The sequence below is a fragment of the Suncus etruscus genome, chromosome 9, assembly GCF_024139225.1.
Source record: "Suncus etruscus isolate mSunEtr1 chromosome 9, mSunEtr1.pri.cur, whole genome shotgun sequence".
In the NCBI taxonomy this organism is placed as follows: domain Eukaryota; kingdom Metazoa; phylum Chordata; class Mammalia; order Eulipotyphla; family Soricidae; genus Suncus; species Suncus etruscus.
The window spans coordinates 84,501,349-84,519,270 of NC_064856.1; the positions used below are offsets into that span (position 1 = coordinate 84,501,349).

At 42.3% G+C, this 17,922-nt stretch overlaps 1 protein-coding gene across 1 annotated transcript in view; it reads left to right on the forward strand.

The window, feature by feature from the left end:
• Positions 1 to 902: 902 nt before the first annotated feature.
• Positions 903 to 17,922, forward strand: part of CAT (catalase) — a 40,138-nt gene continuing 23,118 nt past the window's right edge. The window contains exon 1 of the mRNA XM_049780085.1: positions 903 to 1,063. Coding sequence (XP_049636042.1) covers positions 998 to 1,063 — 66 coding nt within the window. The 5' untranslated portion in view covers positions 903 to 997. The remainder of the gene's footprint in view (positions 1,064 to 17,922) is intronic.

Sequence of the window (17,922 nt, forward strand, 5' to 3'; positions counted from 1 at the left end):
AACAGTCCTCCCCAACAGTCCATTGGACTATTGAGCTTATCCTATATAAGCCCCTTTGAATCAAAATTCTGGAATCAGAGTTTAAGAAACCCAGATTTCTGGGGCTGGAGAGATAGCATGGAGGTAAGGCGTTTGCCTTTCATACAGAAGGTCATTGGTTCGAATCCCGGCATCCCATACAGTCCCCCGAGCCTGCCAGGAGCGATTTCTGAGCATAGATCCAGGAGTAACCCCTGAGCACTGCCGGTGTGACCCCAAAAAAAAAAAAAAAAAAAAAAAAAGCCCAGATTTCTAACTTTTTTTTTTAGAGCTGCAAGTCTAAGGACAGAGTCCAAAGTCCCATCCTGCATAACTAATAAGTCAGAAGACACAGCTTCCGGGGCCTGAGTGGTGGTAGCACAGTAGTAGGGCGTTTGTTTGCCTTGCACATGCTGACCCAGGACGGACCTGGGTTCGATCCCCATCGTCCCATAGGGTCCCCCGAGCCAGGAGAGATTTCTGAGCACAGAGCCAGGAGTAACCCCTGAGCGCCACCTGGTGTGACTCAAAACCCAAAACAAAAAAAAAAAAAAAAAAAAAAAAAGAAAAAACGAAAAAAGAAAAAGAAAAAGAAAAAAGAAGACAGCTTCCTAAGCCAGCCTGGGGGATGCAGATAACCCAGGGCCATTCCCCGCCCTATAGGCGGAGTTTGGACTTGGGTCTTAAATTACTTTGGGTGGCACTGGAGGGGCGGGGCTCATTCTTTTCCAGTCGTCCAATCATCGAGCTCGGTTTCCCCTCCCCTCTTACTCCCGCCTTCTCTGGTCCCGCCCAGCTCACATCAGGTGGCCAATCAGAAGGAGGTTTCTTCTGCGTGAGGGGCGTGGAGGGGGCGGAGCCGACTGTCAGAGCCCGACGTCTATTTCAGCCTCCAGGCTGTCAGACAAATCCGCCTATCGAGGGTGGAGACTGGAGAGCGGAGGTCGCCTGCCACTTTCTGCGACGCCGACCGGACACCATGGCGGACAGCCGGGATCCAGCCAGAGACCAGATGAAGTTATGGAAGGATCAGCGGGCTCGCCAGGTACATTCGGAGGCTTGTCCGGGCCTACCCCAGAATCCGTGCAAGAAAGCCAGAGGAGTTCCCCGAATAACGGCCGTAGCTTTCCGCGGCAGCGCGGTTTTAGGGGGGAAGGCTGTGATCCATTGTTCACGCGGGGAGGATGCAGCTTAGACCATTGCATTTTGCATGGAGGCAAGGAAGAGGTGAAGGTTCTGGGCTTACAGAACTTGCAGACGTCAGGGCGCGGGTGTTTGGCACCGATATTTGCAGTTTTGCCAGCTGGAACAGAGGTCGTGGTTTGGGGGGAGGAACGCGGGCGCTGGAAGAAAAGAGGCCTAGAACAGCTACTGCAAGAAAGGAAGTATGGGGGTAGTGGGAACAGACTTTAGCTTTTTTTGACCTTGCTCAAACTGTAACTGCAAGCTTTCTTCTTTTGGGGGGTGTGCCATGGGCCTTTTTTTTTTTTTTAATTATTTAATGCCCACGGTACCCATTGCTTCTGTGACTGTTACTGCATTAAAGATGAAATAAAATAATCTTTGCTCCATTCTTTCATTTGCATTTAAGAAACCTAGAATTTTCTTTTTTAAATTTTTTTGGGTGGCCACATTTCACAGTGCCCAGCGCTTACTCCTGTCTCTGCACTCAGAGATCCCTTCTGGAAGGCTTGAGGGACCAAATGGGTTGTGGGGGATTAAACCTGGTTGGCCCTGTGTAAGTCTAGTGTCCTACTCACTGTCCTAGCGCTCTGGCCCTAAACCTAGTATTTTTTTTAGATGCATAAGAGACTGTAGGGATCAATGACTGCTTTATGCTCTTGAGTGCCAGCATGTGCTATCACTGTGCTGTACCAGATGTATCCAGATTGAAGGTGGCCAGTGCTTATGCCCTTGAGAAGTTCAAAATCTAGAAGACAAGACAGGCTAAAATCTAGGAGACAAGGAAGTTGAATTGAGAACTACTCTCAGCATGATGAGGGCGCTAATATTGGCTATCTGTAAAATATGAAGGGAGCAACTGGCTTGACTTGATAGGCATCCCAGAGCACATGACATCTGAACTAGGCCTATACCTGGACTAGATTACAGCCCAGGGATGGTGGGTGAGGCTTTTCTGGCTGGTACCCAGGGATGTAGCCTCTTACAGGCATCTTTGAAGAGGTTGCAATAGATGAGAGAGGATCTGGGCTGAGATGTTCCCTCAGATTGATCCAGAATCTCTGAGGGACTTGCTTCTTCTACCTGTCTGCTGGCTATAATAGATGGAGATGAAGACTGTGTTCTGCTTCATCTTGCTTACTTTTCCTCCTCAAAATATTTTAGTGTTCATGAGCTTGGCTGTTAAATGGAATTGCCACACGGAATGCATTTGAATTATCTACCTGTGGGGGCTGGAGAGATAGCACAGCAGTAAGGCTTTTGCTTTGCACGCAGCCGATCCAGGACAGACAGTGGTTTGAATCCTGGCATCACATATGGCCCCCTGTGCCTGCTGGGAGTGATTTCTGAACATAGAGCCAAGAGTAACCCCTGAGCACCGCCAGGTATGACCCCCAATTCCCCCCACCCCCCCCAAAAAAAAAGAAAAAGAAAAAGTTATCTACCTGTGCCTTTGTCCTCTGTTTTTTTTTTTTTTTTTTTTTTTTTTTTGGTTTTTGGGTCACACCCAGTAGTGCTCAGGGGTTATTCCTGGCTCCATGCTCAGAAATTGCTCCTGGCAGGCACGGGGGACCATATGCGATGCCAGGATTCAAACTGATGACCTTCTGCATGAAAGGCAAACGCCTTACCTCCATGCTATCTCTCTGGCCCATCCTCTTTTTTTGCCACACTTGGTGGTACTCAGGACATCTCTAAGATTTAGGGGAACACTTGCAGTGCCAGAGATTAAGCCCAGGTTGGCTGTTTGGAAGGCAAGTGCCCTATTTGCTGTAATATTTTTAGGGTCCCCTGCCTTTTTCCTAAAAGGACATGGCAGGTGTCTTCTCTTCCTGTCTTATAAGCTATGCTAGTAGGATAGTTTGGCTTTTTATAGGCTCTTGATCAAAGTGTACCAAAGAAACTCAGTCAATGGCTTGTCATTTTCTTGGTGATTAAATCAAGATTATAGTTTAATTTCTTGGGGACCAGGAATCTTTCCTTAGGGTTGCTAAATCCCAGCTCATTTTTGTGAATGTTTGGTGAATTGAAAATTAATATGACCACTGAGTGATTTGTAAATCACTGCAGAGTCTTTTGCAAAACATAATTTCTTCATTTTTGTAAGGTCCTCCCTACCCTGACCCACTTTTATCCTGTGACTGATTTACCTTGCCTCTTTACCAGGAGAATCTGCTCTGTTGTGAAGTCATAAAGGCCCCTGTTTACCTTACATATTGTGCAACTATGAGAAGCAGTGAACCCTTCCCCTAACTTATTTTTCTCTACGCTCTTCTTTTGGTATGTAAAAGTCCACCTGGATAACAGGACCTCCCCATCTTGGTTAATAATCTTGGATAATAATAAAAGGTGTGCTGGCTTTGCTGGCTTTGAGTTTGAGAGAAAGCACATGGCGCATAGGCAGCACAAAGCAGAATGAGCACATGGCAGAGAGACTCATGGCAGAGAGTTGCCATGAGGAATAAAGCGAGCTGGCTCCATTGAATATCTTTTCTGATTGCAGTGTATTATTTCTCTGTCGCTACCTTGCTTCATTAGACCTATCTGCCTGAGTGGTTAGAAACAAGGTGTCATGGGGCCGGAGAGATAGCATGGAGGTAAAGCATGTTTGCCTTGCATGCAGAAGGTCAGTGATTCAAATCCTGGCATCCCATATGGTCCCCTGAGCGTTCCAGGAGTTATTTCTGAGCATAGAGCCAGGAGTAACCCCTGAGTGCTGCTGGGTGTGACCCAAAAGCCAAAAACCAAAAAAAAAAAAAAAAAAAAAAAAAAAAAACCCCCAAAAAAAACCATGGTGTCTGGGGCGGCCTCATCCAACATGTGGATTATATTTTATATTTTTATTTTATACCCAAGCACACCTGTAATTGGGGTGTCATTGTTGAAACTCGCTGTCTTCTTGTCCTGAGGTTCTCTCAGCACTCTATCCACTGGCCTGCTTGGCATTGCCACTGGTGTTTTTTTGTGCCTTCTGCTTGCTTCTTTGAGTGAAAACTGCTCATTTCTTTTTCTTTTTTTTTTTTAAATCTAATTAATTAATTAATTAATTTTTGTTTTGTTTTTGGGCCACACCCAATGGCACTCAGGGGTTACTCCTTGCTCTGTGCTTAGAAATCGCTCCTGGCAGGCTCGGGGGCCCATATGGGATGCCAGGGATTGAACCTAGGTCTGTCCCTGCTTGCTCGAGTGCAAGGCAGATGCCCTGCTGTTTGCTGTCTCTCTGGCCTCTCATTTCTTTGAACCAATTCCCTTCTGAGGGCCTTCCCAGAGAAAGTTTGCACACATCACATAGGCTATTTAATTTTCTAATATTTTATAATGAAAAATATCTCAGGGACCAGGAATATGGTATCTTCTGGATGGTAGTACATATGTTGGGTTTAATCCCATCAACACATGACCCTCTCCCCTCACCCCATTACTGGGTGTGGCTCCGGTGGCCCCTGGGTACTTCTGGCTTTGGTAGTGCCAGTCTGAGCTTCTTTAGGAGTGACTCCCATAACAATTCAAAGGAAAAAAAAAATCTCAAGCTTCCAGAAAAGTTGAAAGGATTATACAGTCTTGACCCATATATCCACCACTTTGTATCTTTTACTGCTTGTTATTCTGTCTTTTCAGATAGCCATGAGCACCCTCTTGAGGGGTGTATTTTAGAGTAAGTTTTAAATGTCAAACTTAACCCATAAAAAACAGTTATCAATGTTTGTTTCTAAGGTAATACTTAACATATCATGAAGTACTTCCTGAAGTGAACCATAGTCTGACCTCGGTGCCGCTGGGCTCACACACTCTTGGTGCCATCAGGGTGCATAGGCTCCTAGGAGAATGATCCGCTGGGCCAGGCACTGCCAGAATGCAGAACAAAACAGGCTCCCCAGCCACGAAATACTTGAGGACCTGGGGCTGACCTCCAAAACCCTATGGCCTTCACCAGCAGGAGTGGCCCTTCCCCACACAACACACTGTCCACACACACCCCTCACTCAGTGTCCCTTAAAGATGCATTCAGGGGGCCTGAGTGAAAGTACAACAGGAACTTTCAGAGTGGTGCCTTGGGCTCACAGGCAGCGTCTTCCCCTTTGGTGTACTGGAAACGCATTTTTCCCTTGGACATTGTGGCAATGCTGGATCACTGAACAGTACTGAAGTGATTGCATGTCATGTGCAGCCCCATGTGAACCTGACTTGGCAGTTCCTGTCGCTGGGATGTTGGTGTAAACTAGTCTGAGAGGCCCTCTACAGCCTCCACTTAGGAAGACACCTGTACCTTTCCCTGTTAATTTTGTGTTGCAATTTTGAAACAAACATAAAATACTTAAATATAAAAAAAAATATCATGAAGTAAGCAAATGTGATACATCTACCATTCTATAATGTTTTCATAAGTGTATATACTTGTAAATCTATTCCCTTATCAAGATAGAGAAAATTATTGTCCCCCTAGAGAGCTTCCTCATGTTATTTTCCAGGTATTTTTCAAAAATCCTGTTTTGATTTTTCATCTAGTTGCTTTTGGGCCACACCCTCTTCTGTGCAGAGCTTACTGCTGACTCTGCCCAGAGATCATTTTTTACAGGGCCCTGGAAATATATAGGTTGCCAAGAATTAAACCCAAATTGGCCATGTGCAAAGCAAGTGTCTTACCTGCTGTATATCTTTCTTGTTCCTAAATAAATTTTTAAAAAATGTACTATTATTATTTTTAATCAGGGAAAATGGGTGTTCCAGGTCTCTGCATGCTAGATATACCCACTAGGACTAAAGATAAAAATTTCTCTCTCTCTGATCTCTTTGTTTCTGTCTTTGATTCTGCTTTTCTGTCTCTCTTTGTGGTGTCAGGAATTGCCTAGCTTTATATATGCAAGGCTAAGCTAAATCTCCACCACCAAAGACTGAAAAATAATTAATTTTTTGTTCCAGGGCCCAGAGTCATAGCACAGTGATAGGACATTTGCCTTGCATGCAGCTGACCCGGGATGGACCAGGTTTGATTCCCAGCATCCCATATGGTCCCCAGAGCCTGCCAAGAGAAATTTCTGAGTGCAGAGCTAGGAGTAACTCCTGAGCACCACCGGGTGTAGTCCAAAAACCATTAGATATGGTTATATAACTAATGATGCTCAGAAGTTACTCCTAGTTCTGCTCTGTTTCTGGCGGTGCTTGGTGGATCATGTAATGTTGGGTATTGGATTTGTGCCTCCTGTGTCCCAGTTGTGCTGACTCTCTGGCTCCAGTGATTTTTATTTTTAATTTGATTTTTGGGTCACATTTGGTGATACTCAGGGTTACTTCTGGCATTGAGCTTAGCTCAGCAATCATTCCTGGCAGACGTGGGTACCACATAGGATACTGGGATCAAACCCAGGTTGGCAACATACAAGGCAAGTGCCTTACCCACTGTCTTATCTCTCCAGCTCCTCCAGTGATTTTTTTTAAAAAAAAAAAAATCAATTTAGGTATTTTCTTCTCTAACACTTTAAAAAGATGTTTGATTTGTATTTACAGTATTTGCAACACAGATTGTGGATATACATTTGCTCTATTAGTAAAGTATATTTCAAGGGTCTTAATTCAGATTTTATTTTATTTTAAAAACTTTTTTTTTTTTTTTTTTTTGGTTTTTGGGCCCACACCCGTTTGATGCTCAGGGGTTACTCCTGGCTAAGTGCTCAAAAATTGCCCCTGGCTTGGGGGGACCATATGGGATGACAGGGGATCGAACCGCGGTCCTTCCTTGGCTAGTGCTTGCAAGGCAGACACCTTACCTCTAGCGCCATCTCACCAGCCCTATTTTAAAAATTTAAAAAAAAATTATTTATTGATTGATTGATTGGGTTTTGGGCCACATACAGTGATGCTCAGGGGTTACTCCTGGTTCTGAATTTAACTGAGAAATTGCCCCTGGCAGGCTGGGGGCTCACAGGGATGCTGGGAATTGAACTGAGTCCCTCCTGTGTCAGCCGGATGCAAGGCAAATGCCCTATCGCTGTGTTATCTCTCCGGCCCCTAACTCTCACATTTTAGCTTTCTCCCCTGACACTACTTCTCTTCAGCAAACTATTTTAAGATTAAAAAAGAGAAAAATTACTTTAAGATTTATTTAATGAATAAATTTATTTATTTATTAAGGTTTATCAGTAGTTCTTTTTAACTACTATCTGCTAGGTATTTGCTATTTTAATTTTAAAAAGTTTTTTTTTTTTTTTTTAATTTTGGGTCACACTCTGCTGTTCTAAGGACTAACTCCTGGTTCTGCACTCAAAAATTACTGTTGGCCAACTCAGGGGACTATATGGAATGCTGGGAATAGAACTCAGGTTGGCCACATGCAAGACAAAGGCCCAACCAGCTCTCCAACCCCCATGATTAAAAAATTTTAATTTGTCACACCTGGTGTTTACTCCTGAATCTATTCTCAGAAATTACTCCTAGCAGACTCAGGGATGCCTGGGATGGAACCTGGGTCAGCCACATGCAAGGCAAACCCTTCCCTACTGTCCTCTCTCTCCATTCCATGAATAGCTTTTGTTTATCCACTTATTTATCTTGTTGCTGTACACTGAGGCTATTTCCAGTGTTTGGTTATTAAGAATTAATCTTCTATGAAAAGTTGGATCCAAGTCTTTTAGTGCATTTCATTTAGGCCTTTCATTTCTCTTAAGAAATAAACAGGCGTAGAATTGCTAAGTCACAGAGTATGCGAGTGATTCATGACAACTTGCTAAGACTTTTCCAAACTGGTAGTGTCATCTAACACTTAAATTAACCATGGAAGAGAGTTTCATTTGCTCCTCTTCCTCCTGCCAAGTTTTGATATTGTCCAGCTTTTGTTTTTAGAATACTCCTGGTAGCGCTCAGGGTACTTTATCCCTAGCTCTCTGCTCAGGGATCATTCTTGGTGGTGGTCAGGGGGCCATACATGCTGCTAAGGGGCGAATCTGGTCAGTGCGAGCAAGGCAGGTGTCTTACCCCTTTACTATCTCTCTGGCCCAGATTTTAAGTTTTAACTTGACTTGGTTGGTGATGTGAGGTGCTCTGTCCTTTTGGTTTTAATTTACATTGCTCTGATGACCACTGATTCTTTCATGTCCTTGTAGTCTGTTGATTAAGCTATTGATAACATAACATCTATTGATAACATGTTCTGCTGATGTATTTGTTCAAATATTTTTTTACCCTTTTAAAAATTGGATTGTCTCTTTATTTTGATTCCTAACTCTTTTTTAAAGTTAAATCATATTTGGCCAAGTGCTGTGACAATTGATCTCACTTTGAAATTTAGTTCTCTCCTATTGAGCCAGAGTGACTTGAGTTGGAAGAGGGTCTAGTGAAAATGGTTCACACGTTATGTGGTCTAGATTTCAGCCAGATGGTCACACCTACTGTTGAGGGAGGCTGGGAAATGTAGTCCACCTTTGTGTCAGGTTGTCTACCCCACTGCATTATCTAGGCCAGAGAGTCAAATGTGTGCTGCATATTCATGTAATAAGGTGATGCACAAATGGTCACTTTAAAAAAGTTAGAATCTTTCAAATTCCTGACGTAAAATATATCTGTTAGGATAAAAATTTCTGGGACTAGAGTGATGATAGCTCAACGGGCTGAAGAACATGCTTCGTATGCAGGATGCCTGGGACTGATTTTAAGCTCTGTAGGGGCCCCTAGTATTGCCAGGAGTGACCCCTGAGCAATGAGCCAGGACTAGCCCTTTAGCACTACCAGGTATGGCTCAAAAAATAAGACACATTTCTGTTAGAAAATGATGATGGGGCCCCGGAGAGATAGCACAGAGGCGTTTGCCTTGCAAGCAGCTTATCCAGGACCAAAGGTGGTTGGTTCGAATCCCGGTGTCCCATATGGTCCCCCGTGCCTGCCAGGAGCTATTTCTGAGCAGACAGCCAGGAGTAACCCCTGAGCACCGCCGCCGGGTGTGGCCCAAAAACCAAAAAAAAAAAAAAATGATGATGATTAGTAGTGATTATATATATGATTAGTTAAACCTCCCCTGATTTCCCTGCTTTATAGAAGTGGGCAGAGTTCTGTCATTAACTTCCCTCCCAATTTCCAGTTTGTTTTTATTTTACAGAGGACTGTGAGAGATTTACATGTTGGAATGGTTAGAATTGCATGCAGAATGCCTATATTCTTGTTTGGAGCAGATTGTTAGCTAGTGGGAATATGCTTGATTGGGCTTTTCTCTGCCTCATCAGATTTTGTTGTTGACCAGTGAACGGGAAGCATCAAATCAGATGTTGTGTTTTTTTTTTTTTTTTTTTTTTTTTTGGTTTTTGGGCCACACCCGGCGGTGCTCAGGGGCTACTCCTGGCTGTCTGCTCAGAAATAGCTCCTGGCAGGCACGGGGGACCATATAGGACACCGGGATTTGAACCAACCACCTTTGGTCCTGGATCGGCTGCTTGCAAGGCAAATGCCGCTGTACTATCTCTCCGGGCCCAAATCAGATGTTTTTTAGAGCGATCTGGTGATGCAAGTTGTCTTCTTGAAAGTCTTTATTTCTTTTTCTCCAAAAGTAAAGGAGAGGAGAGGAGTTAGTTCTCCAGATACTTTCAGTCTGGAGTGGAATGTAAACGGGTTACTTTGTGGATCTGACTTAGCATGCCCAGGGCTTTTCCTTTGGGATATTTAGGCCTTGATCCCTTAAATATGGGTGTGTTTGAAAATTTTCAGGGTTACCTTTTTGTTTTGTTTTCTTTTGGGGCCACACCCAGCAATGCTCAGGGATTACTTTTGGCCCTGTACTCAGGAATCATACTTAGCAGTACTTGGGGAACCACATGGGATGCTAAAGATCGAACTCTGGTCGGCCGTGTGCAAGCAAACACATCTTACCTGTTGTTCCATTGCTCTGGCTCCCAAGGATTGCCCTTTAAAAATGACTTCCTGGTGACATGGGAGAGAGATTGGGTCCTTAGGCTGTAAATTTCTGCCAGTGAGTCATAACATCAGAGCTCATGAAGGTTCTTATTTTTCTCTTTTTGGGCATCTGGATAATAGCTACATTGATATAACTGTGTGCCTCTACATTGATCTATACAGAAAGGGTGACTGAAAATAATTGTGCATACTTGTATTCTATCACACACTTAGGTATAGAGAGACTATAAGAAATGGAATCAAAATTTCAAAGCTTTCATTTTCTAGACAATATTTAGACCACTCCATAGTCTTTCTCATGGTCAAAACAAAGAGATTAATTGCAAATGCTAAACAAACAACTCTCTATTTTTTCTTATTTTTGTTCTCAATTTTCTTTCTGTGACTACTGTCATTCCTACTATAAAGCATATAGAAGTCTTTGACAATTGTGGCTCAGATATCTTTTATTTCTTGAGCCTTTCTTGCTCCCTCTTCCTCTTATTTCCCTCTTTAGAAGATAGAATGGCTTGGTGCTTTCTCTGCACTACCAGCCTTATCAAATAAAGGCAGTTTAAACAGAAAGTTTCCTTTTGCAGCAGCTACTTCTTTGCATTAATATGGTTTATTTTTGGTAGAGTGATACCAAGTGTTTGCTAATTATTGAAAAGCAGTGTCTGTGTTTTGAACATTTCTGGAAACATTGGCAGCTTAACAGGAAGAGAGCTACTGGGATAGTTTTACTTTTGTCCATCGTAGTAGGAACTGGGTGGGCTTGAAAGACCAACATTTTCCTGGTTGGTAGGAAGCAGGTGAGCTTGGCCAGTCCAGCCATTGAATGTTGAGATCTCACTTGTATCTTGTTCTAAAAGCCCCTTTTTATTTTATCCTGTAACTCCCTCACTAGTTATTTTTTCCAGGATCCTGGGAATAATTTCTACTTTTATTTTGTTCTAGCTTCTCCCCAGAGTAATTCTATACCAGGTACAAGCAATTCTTACCCAATCTGTTGTCCTGCTGAGCACTTGACTTTGTTGGTACTCTAAGGCCATGGACTGACTGCAACAGACAGAAATAGTTAGCACTCCTGAGATTATCTGTTACATTTTCACTGAACTTGGCTCCTACTAACAGAACCATTTGTGTTTTGTTCTTGTTTTTTTTTTTTTTTTTTTTTTTTTTTTTTTGTGGTGTCCCAGACCTAACCCTAACCAGGCCCTCACATATGCAAGGCTATTACTTCTATTCTACATCCCCTCTGCCTTCGCCGTTTACTTTTTTTAGAATTGTAATTTAGATACATGTTTACAATAGTATTAACATTCATGATTTTTGATGTACAGTATTACACATCATTACCACCAAAGTGCCTGTTACCCTTTGCTAATCCCCTTATTGCCGCAGACCGCTCAGCCGTCGGAGGGCAGCACTCCGGTTCTCCTCGGAAGACGGGTGGGCAAGGGGTTGGCGTAACAAAAGACTCGAAGTTTTGGGTGCTGGAAAGTGGCTAAGAGCTTTCGCTTGAGCCTCAGCTACTGAGCAACTGCATTTATTTCTCTAGGTTATTTATACATCTAACAGCAGGATATTGGCAAAAATACATCAATTTACAGGTTGCTCATTCCAACATATGTTTAACACATATCAGCAATTTTTTAGGCATGCTGACATTATCAAGGGTTAGATCGAATCTTTAAACAATGGCACTCTGGTGATTGTCTACATTTACTATATGACCTAAGACTAATAGTTAATGTGGTTTATATTTGCTTGCTTATAGAAACCTGCCCAGCCTGGGTTGTGAGCAGGATTTTTGTTATAATTAATATGTTATAAATCCACCATTTTAAATCTATGTCTGGAAGTTCACATTTAGGTCTCCAATTATGTACTGCTTTGGTCCAAGCCTTCCACAGCCTTATTTATTTGCTTTTTTTTTTTTGTAAATCCTTTAGTTCCTGTGTAAGATGAAATTAAAGAGGCAATGCTCTTAATAATATTTCTAAAAAGGGCAGTTTATAATAAGACACTCTTTTTTCCTTCATGTACCACTTCTCTGTTACCAGCCTCATCATACACTCCTATATAAGGTGAGGGATCAGGTGTAGTTAATCCTATGCTAAGTGGGCCATCTAGTCCTATCTATAGGTGGTTCCCATTTTTGCCCTGTATTAGATATAATCATAGTGTGCCTTGCTTTTTATTAGGAACATAAGAAATCCCGTTTCCTTTACCTGATCTACTTCTGCTTTAGTATAGGGACACTCATATAAATCTGTCAAAGTCTTTCAAGTCATATGAATCTGTAACTGTCCTTCAAGTGTCTCTAACTGTCAGGTTTTATGCTATGGGCTTTCCCCTAAATTCTTCTATCAGAAACTTTCCTACTTATAACTGATTTAAAGTTATGGCTAAATGATTTTTACTATTATTATTATTAAAAATATTAATGATAGCTTTTAAGCACAGAATATTAGTGGTAGCTAATTTTGCTTAAAGCAAAATTCCTTGATTTTCTGCTAAAAACTTCTTTTCTAAAAAATCATTCTCGGAAGTTTCTGTGATTCATAAAATCATTAACGTGTACTCAAATAATTATATTGTGGGTTTTCTATAGAACTCAGTGTTCTCAGGTTACTGTAGCATGGAGTAAAAAACATTTAGAACTACGTGGCCTGTGAGAGAGGCTTTCTTTCTTTCTTTTCTTTCTTTCTTTCTTTCTTTCTTTCTTTCTTTCTTTCTTTCTTTCTTTCTTTCTTTCTTTCTTTCTTTCTTTCTTTCTTTCTTTCTTTCTTTCTTTCTTTCTTTCTTTCTTTCTTTCTTTCTTTCTTTCTTTCTTTCTTTCTTTCTTTCTCTCTCTCTCTCTCTCTCTCTCTCTCTCTCCCTCCCTCCCTCCTTCTCTCTCTCTTTCTTTCTTTCTTTCTTTCTTTCTTTCTTTCTTTCTTTCTTTCTTTCTTTCTTTCTTTCTTTCTTTCTTTCTTTCTTCCTTCCTTCCTTCCTTCCTTCCTTCCTTCCTTCCTTCCTTCCTTCCTTCCTTCCTTCCTTCCTTCCTTCCTTCCTTCCTTCCTTCCTTCCTTCCTTCCCTTCTTCTTCTTCTTCTTCTTCTTCTTCTTCTTCTTCTTCTTCTTCTTCTTCTTCTTCTTCTTCTTCTTCTTCTTCTTCTTCTTCTTCTTCTTCTTCTTCTTCTTCTTCTTCTTCTTCCTCTTCTTCTTCTTCTTCTTCCTCCTGATGATAAGCCCCCTGGAAAGGAGCCAATACTAATTCCTGGGCAGGGCTGATTGCCTGATATCTGTTTTAGGTTCAGAGCCAAGCTTACCATCTCTCTCTGCTTTAATTGAATGTGCTAACATGTTTTCCACAGACCAGTCTACATGCACACTGGGTACAGTGTTACCAGGCATTTTCCACACTGGCTTCAGCTTTTCCTAATTTTTTTGTATTGACTTTTCTTAGTGTAGTCTTCATTAAAAAACAAAAACCCGGGCCGGAGAGATAGCATGGAGGTAAGTTTGCCTTGCATGCAAAAGGACAGCAGTTCGAATCCCGGCATCCCATATGGTCCCCCAAGCCTGCCAGGGGCGATTTCTGAGCTTAGAGCCAGGAGTAACCCCTGAGCACTGCTGAGTATGACCCAAAAAACAAAAAAACAAAACAAAACAAAAACCCAGCAAAACAAACCAGAGTGATAGTACAGTGGGTAGAGTACTTGCACATACTCAAATCGGGTTCTATCCCAGCATCCCATATCCCTGAGTGCCCCCAGGAGCAATTCCTAAGTGCAATGCTAGGTGTAATCCTGAACATTGCTGGTGTGGCCCCCAAACAAACAAACAAACAAAACAAAAACATTCAAACCTGGGCATTTTAGATGTTTATAAAAAAGATCTGAAATGAATTAAGTTCATCACCAGAAGAAAGAGGGTAGAAAAATGTCTGCTGCAAGAAGCAGTTCTTCTGTTGTAGTTCTTTGGGGGTTTAAGTGGTTTAAGATTGCTTCTCTGTCCCCTACCAACCACATGTGACCCTTAGCCAAACTGAGAGAACACCTAGAACTCAGCAGGCTGGCTGGGAATCAAAATAGCCTGCTTGTTATTGCCAAGGACTTGTTTGGAGAAGGCAGCCCAGGGATTTTGATTGAGAGATCTCAATTCGAGGTCATTGCCTCTGAGAATCGATTTTCCACCCTACATTTTAGGCAGCTCTGGAGTGGACCAGTCCCATGGCCCAGGGAGCAGGAAGCATCTGTTCTCTCTTAGGCAATACCCCAAAAAGAACAGTCAGAGCCTATCCCCAAACTGCTTAGTAAGGGAAGCCTCTCTTTTCCCCTGGATTCAATGGGGGTGGATTCCGAAGCATTTTGGCATCGCCTCTGCCCAAGAAACAAGGGGTACAGGGCAGTCTTAGTGTATATTGTAGGCGAAGTATGGCCTTTTGTGAAATAAATAGTGGTAGGCAGTAATTTCCTGAGGAGATAAAAGGTATATTTTGAAACTGGGAAGATATCATCACAAGCCTCAGGGATTTGGAGTTGGTTTGTATTCAACAATAGTTTTAAAAAATATTTTTTGGACCAGAGCAATAGAACGGGGGGAACATTTGCTTTACACATGGCTGACTGGGGTTTGATCCCCAGCATCCCATATGATCTGTGAGTTCCTCCAGTAGTGATCCCTGAGGGCAGAGCCAGGAATAACACACTGCCAGGTGTGTCCCCCCATTTTTTGGGCACTGCGATTGCATTATAATAACACGTAAGTTTTAAATATGCATCATCATGTATCAACATCTGTAGCTTCTGCACCAGTGTATGCGCTATGACTTCAAGTCTGTATTCTACATCCTGCTCATCTCTTCTACCCTTTACCCAGTCCCTTCCCCTAGGAGGTTTGGTAAATTCTTAGAACTCTATGAGCATAGGGTGCTATTTCCACTAGTATGTGGAAACTGTCAGGATCTTTGACCAGAGAGCCAGCCTCACTATTCAAGTCTCAGTTCTAGCCAAAAAACAAAACAAAACAAAACAAAAAAACCCCAAAAACAGCCAAATGGAATTTTACGTTAACTTTTGACCTCTTGTTAGTGTGGCACTTGCCTTCACTGAGTATGTTTTTGCCAATTGCTGCAGTAGTTTTCGTAGCAAGTTTACCTAGAGGTGTTTCAGAATTTGAAGTTTAAGACTTCAGGTCTTTTTCTCTTTTAGAGAGATGGGAAGAGAGATGGGAAGAGAGAGAGAGAGAGATGGGGAGAGAGAGACAGAAAGAAAGAGAGAGACAGAGAGAGAGAAAGAGAGAGAAAGAGAGAGAGAAAGTGAGAGATGGCCAATTGCTACTTCATCTTTCTGCTTGGAAATAATTTTTTATGGCATTTTATTTTGGACCCCAGTTTATTATTTGCACATTGAATTCTCACCCATTGTTTGTACACATGCCAAACACCATGACAATTATCAGGGATCTCTATATAAAAAGAATGTCCTGCGTTTGAGAGGGGGAAAAAAAACAGTGATGCATACAAATATCTTGTTCTGTAGGGCACAGGAATACACCTTTGGACCAGTTGAGGGGTGGCAGCAGGTGGCAGCAGGTATAAAGGGTCAAAAGGTGCAGAAAAGGGGCTGGAGAAATAGCATGGAGATAAGGCGTTTGCCTTGCATGCAGAAGGACGGTGGTTCAAATCCTGGCATCCCATATGGTCTCTCAAGCCTAAAGGGTGATTTCTGAGTGTAGAGCCAGGAGTAATCCCTGAGCACTGCCAGGTGTGACCCAAAAACAAACAAACAAACAAACAAACAAAGAACAAAAACAAAAGGTGCAGAAAGGGACATGTGCATATCCTGTGTAATTAGCAGCCCAGAAGATGTGAACACATCAGCACATGCTTTTAATATGCTTAGTAAATGCTGCTGTCCCCAAGTAGTAAGATCTCTTTCACATGCAGAATCAGAAAAGCTCTTTTATCTTGGAAAAAATTCTCACCAAAAAGTGATCAGTAAGTTGGAAGAACTGATTTTGCTCTCTTGGTTGATGATGCAACAGGCAAACCCGTGCTGCAGCATTGCTGTTTGCAAAGTTACTTAAATTCTTGGGATGTGTAACATGGCTCATTAGGATGGAATCGTAATGTTGATCTAATTGGATGATTGGGGAGACTTAAATAAGATAATGTGAGGGAAAGGAGCTGAGATAATGCCTTGCATATCTGGTCAGAGAGGTGGTTACCACGTGAAATGGAAAATTTAGTACAATCATTGGCATTGTTTTTCTCATTGTCTTTGGGTTAATTTTCCATAAGAAACATTCATCATCTTACTAGAGGAAACCCAGCAATGGCATCATCACTGGGCCTTCTTTCTTTTGTCTGTTGCTTGTAAAACAAGGGCATAAGCTCCCTACAGGGCAGAGCATTGTAACGTTTCTGTGGATATTCACTGTCCCACAGAGCCCTTGTTCCAAATGCCTGACACATTTTTTTCAGAAATGATTTTGTAAAAATTTTCTTTTCATGGTCCCAAAGCTGGGAGGGCCTCGTTCAAGTGAGAGAGCAAATGCCTAGAACATGCAAGTCTATGGCATTGCATGCTCCTTCTCCTCACCCCTAGGTATGGGCTTCACAGCTTCTGATTATCACTGAGAGTGTCCTCTCTAAGAGAATAAAATAAAAGATTTTTCTTTTTATTTAGTAAACTCTTCACTGTATTACCTGTTTTTGTGCCCCGGCCCCCCCAACTCAATGGTACTCAGGGATTACTCCTGGCTCTACACTTAGAAATCACTCCTGGTGGACTTGAGGGACCATATGGATTCTAAGGATCGAACCTGGGTCGACTGCGTGCAAGTCATATGCCCTAACTCAGGGGTCTCAAACTCAATTTACCTGGGGCCCGCAGGAGGCAGTCAGGGTGAGGCAGGGCTGCATAAGGGATTTCACAAAAAAAGTCCTCAAACGTCATTATTAACAGTTTTAATTATTTCTTCTGAACATGAATAGAACATTGAGTGAAGATCATGAACAGTTCTTCTGAACCTGGCATCTTTTGCCTGTTCCTTGCTGCCAGAGACTTGACAATGCTTCTTCTCACAAATCTGAACCACATTTGGCTTTAGAGAGGAAGCAGTTGAGACCCTCAGTATGGCTTGAAGATGATCATCATTAAGTCTAGACCTGTACTTTGACTTATTAAAGTTCAATGTGGAGAATAACTTTTCACACAAATATGTGCTCCCAAAAAGGCACATGGTGCGCTTGAACATTCGGGAAAGCTCAGGGAAGCTAGGGGGCAATTCTCTCAAAAATTGCCCATGCGTGTCTGCTTTTCCACTAATCTTCCTGAACTTGGCTTTGAGATCAGAGTTGCATTGCAGGTCAATGAGCTCCATTTGAAGCACAGGAGGGGCATCTTGCACATCAAAGGAAAAGGGGTCCACAAAAATTTGGAAAGTGGCTCTGTGCTTTTTGAAGTCTGAAAATCTGTGATCAAATTCCTTCTCTAGCTTACAAATAGCATCAACATATTTCTCACCACTCAATGGTATGCCTGCATCCACAAGTTCCTTGCATACTGGGAAATGGCAAAAGTTTGTCTGAGAGAGCTGGAATTTCCATAACACAAGTTTTGTGGAGAATGCTTTCACATTGTCATAGGCAGCACCGATAAGCTGCCCCGGGCCTTGTAACATCTTGTTTAGTACATTCAGCTTATGTGTAATGTCAACAAGAAAATCTAAGTCCATGAGCCATTTGTGCTCACTCAACTCAGAAACAGCATTTCCATCCTTCTCCATGAAGGCTTTCACTTCTTCTCTCAACTCAAAAAATCTTTTCAGGACATTTCCCTTGCTGAGCCAACGT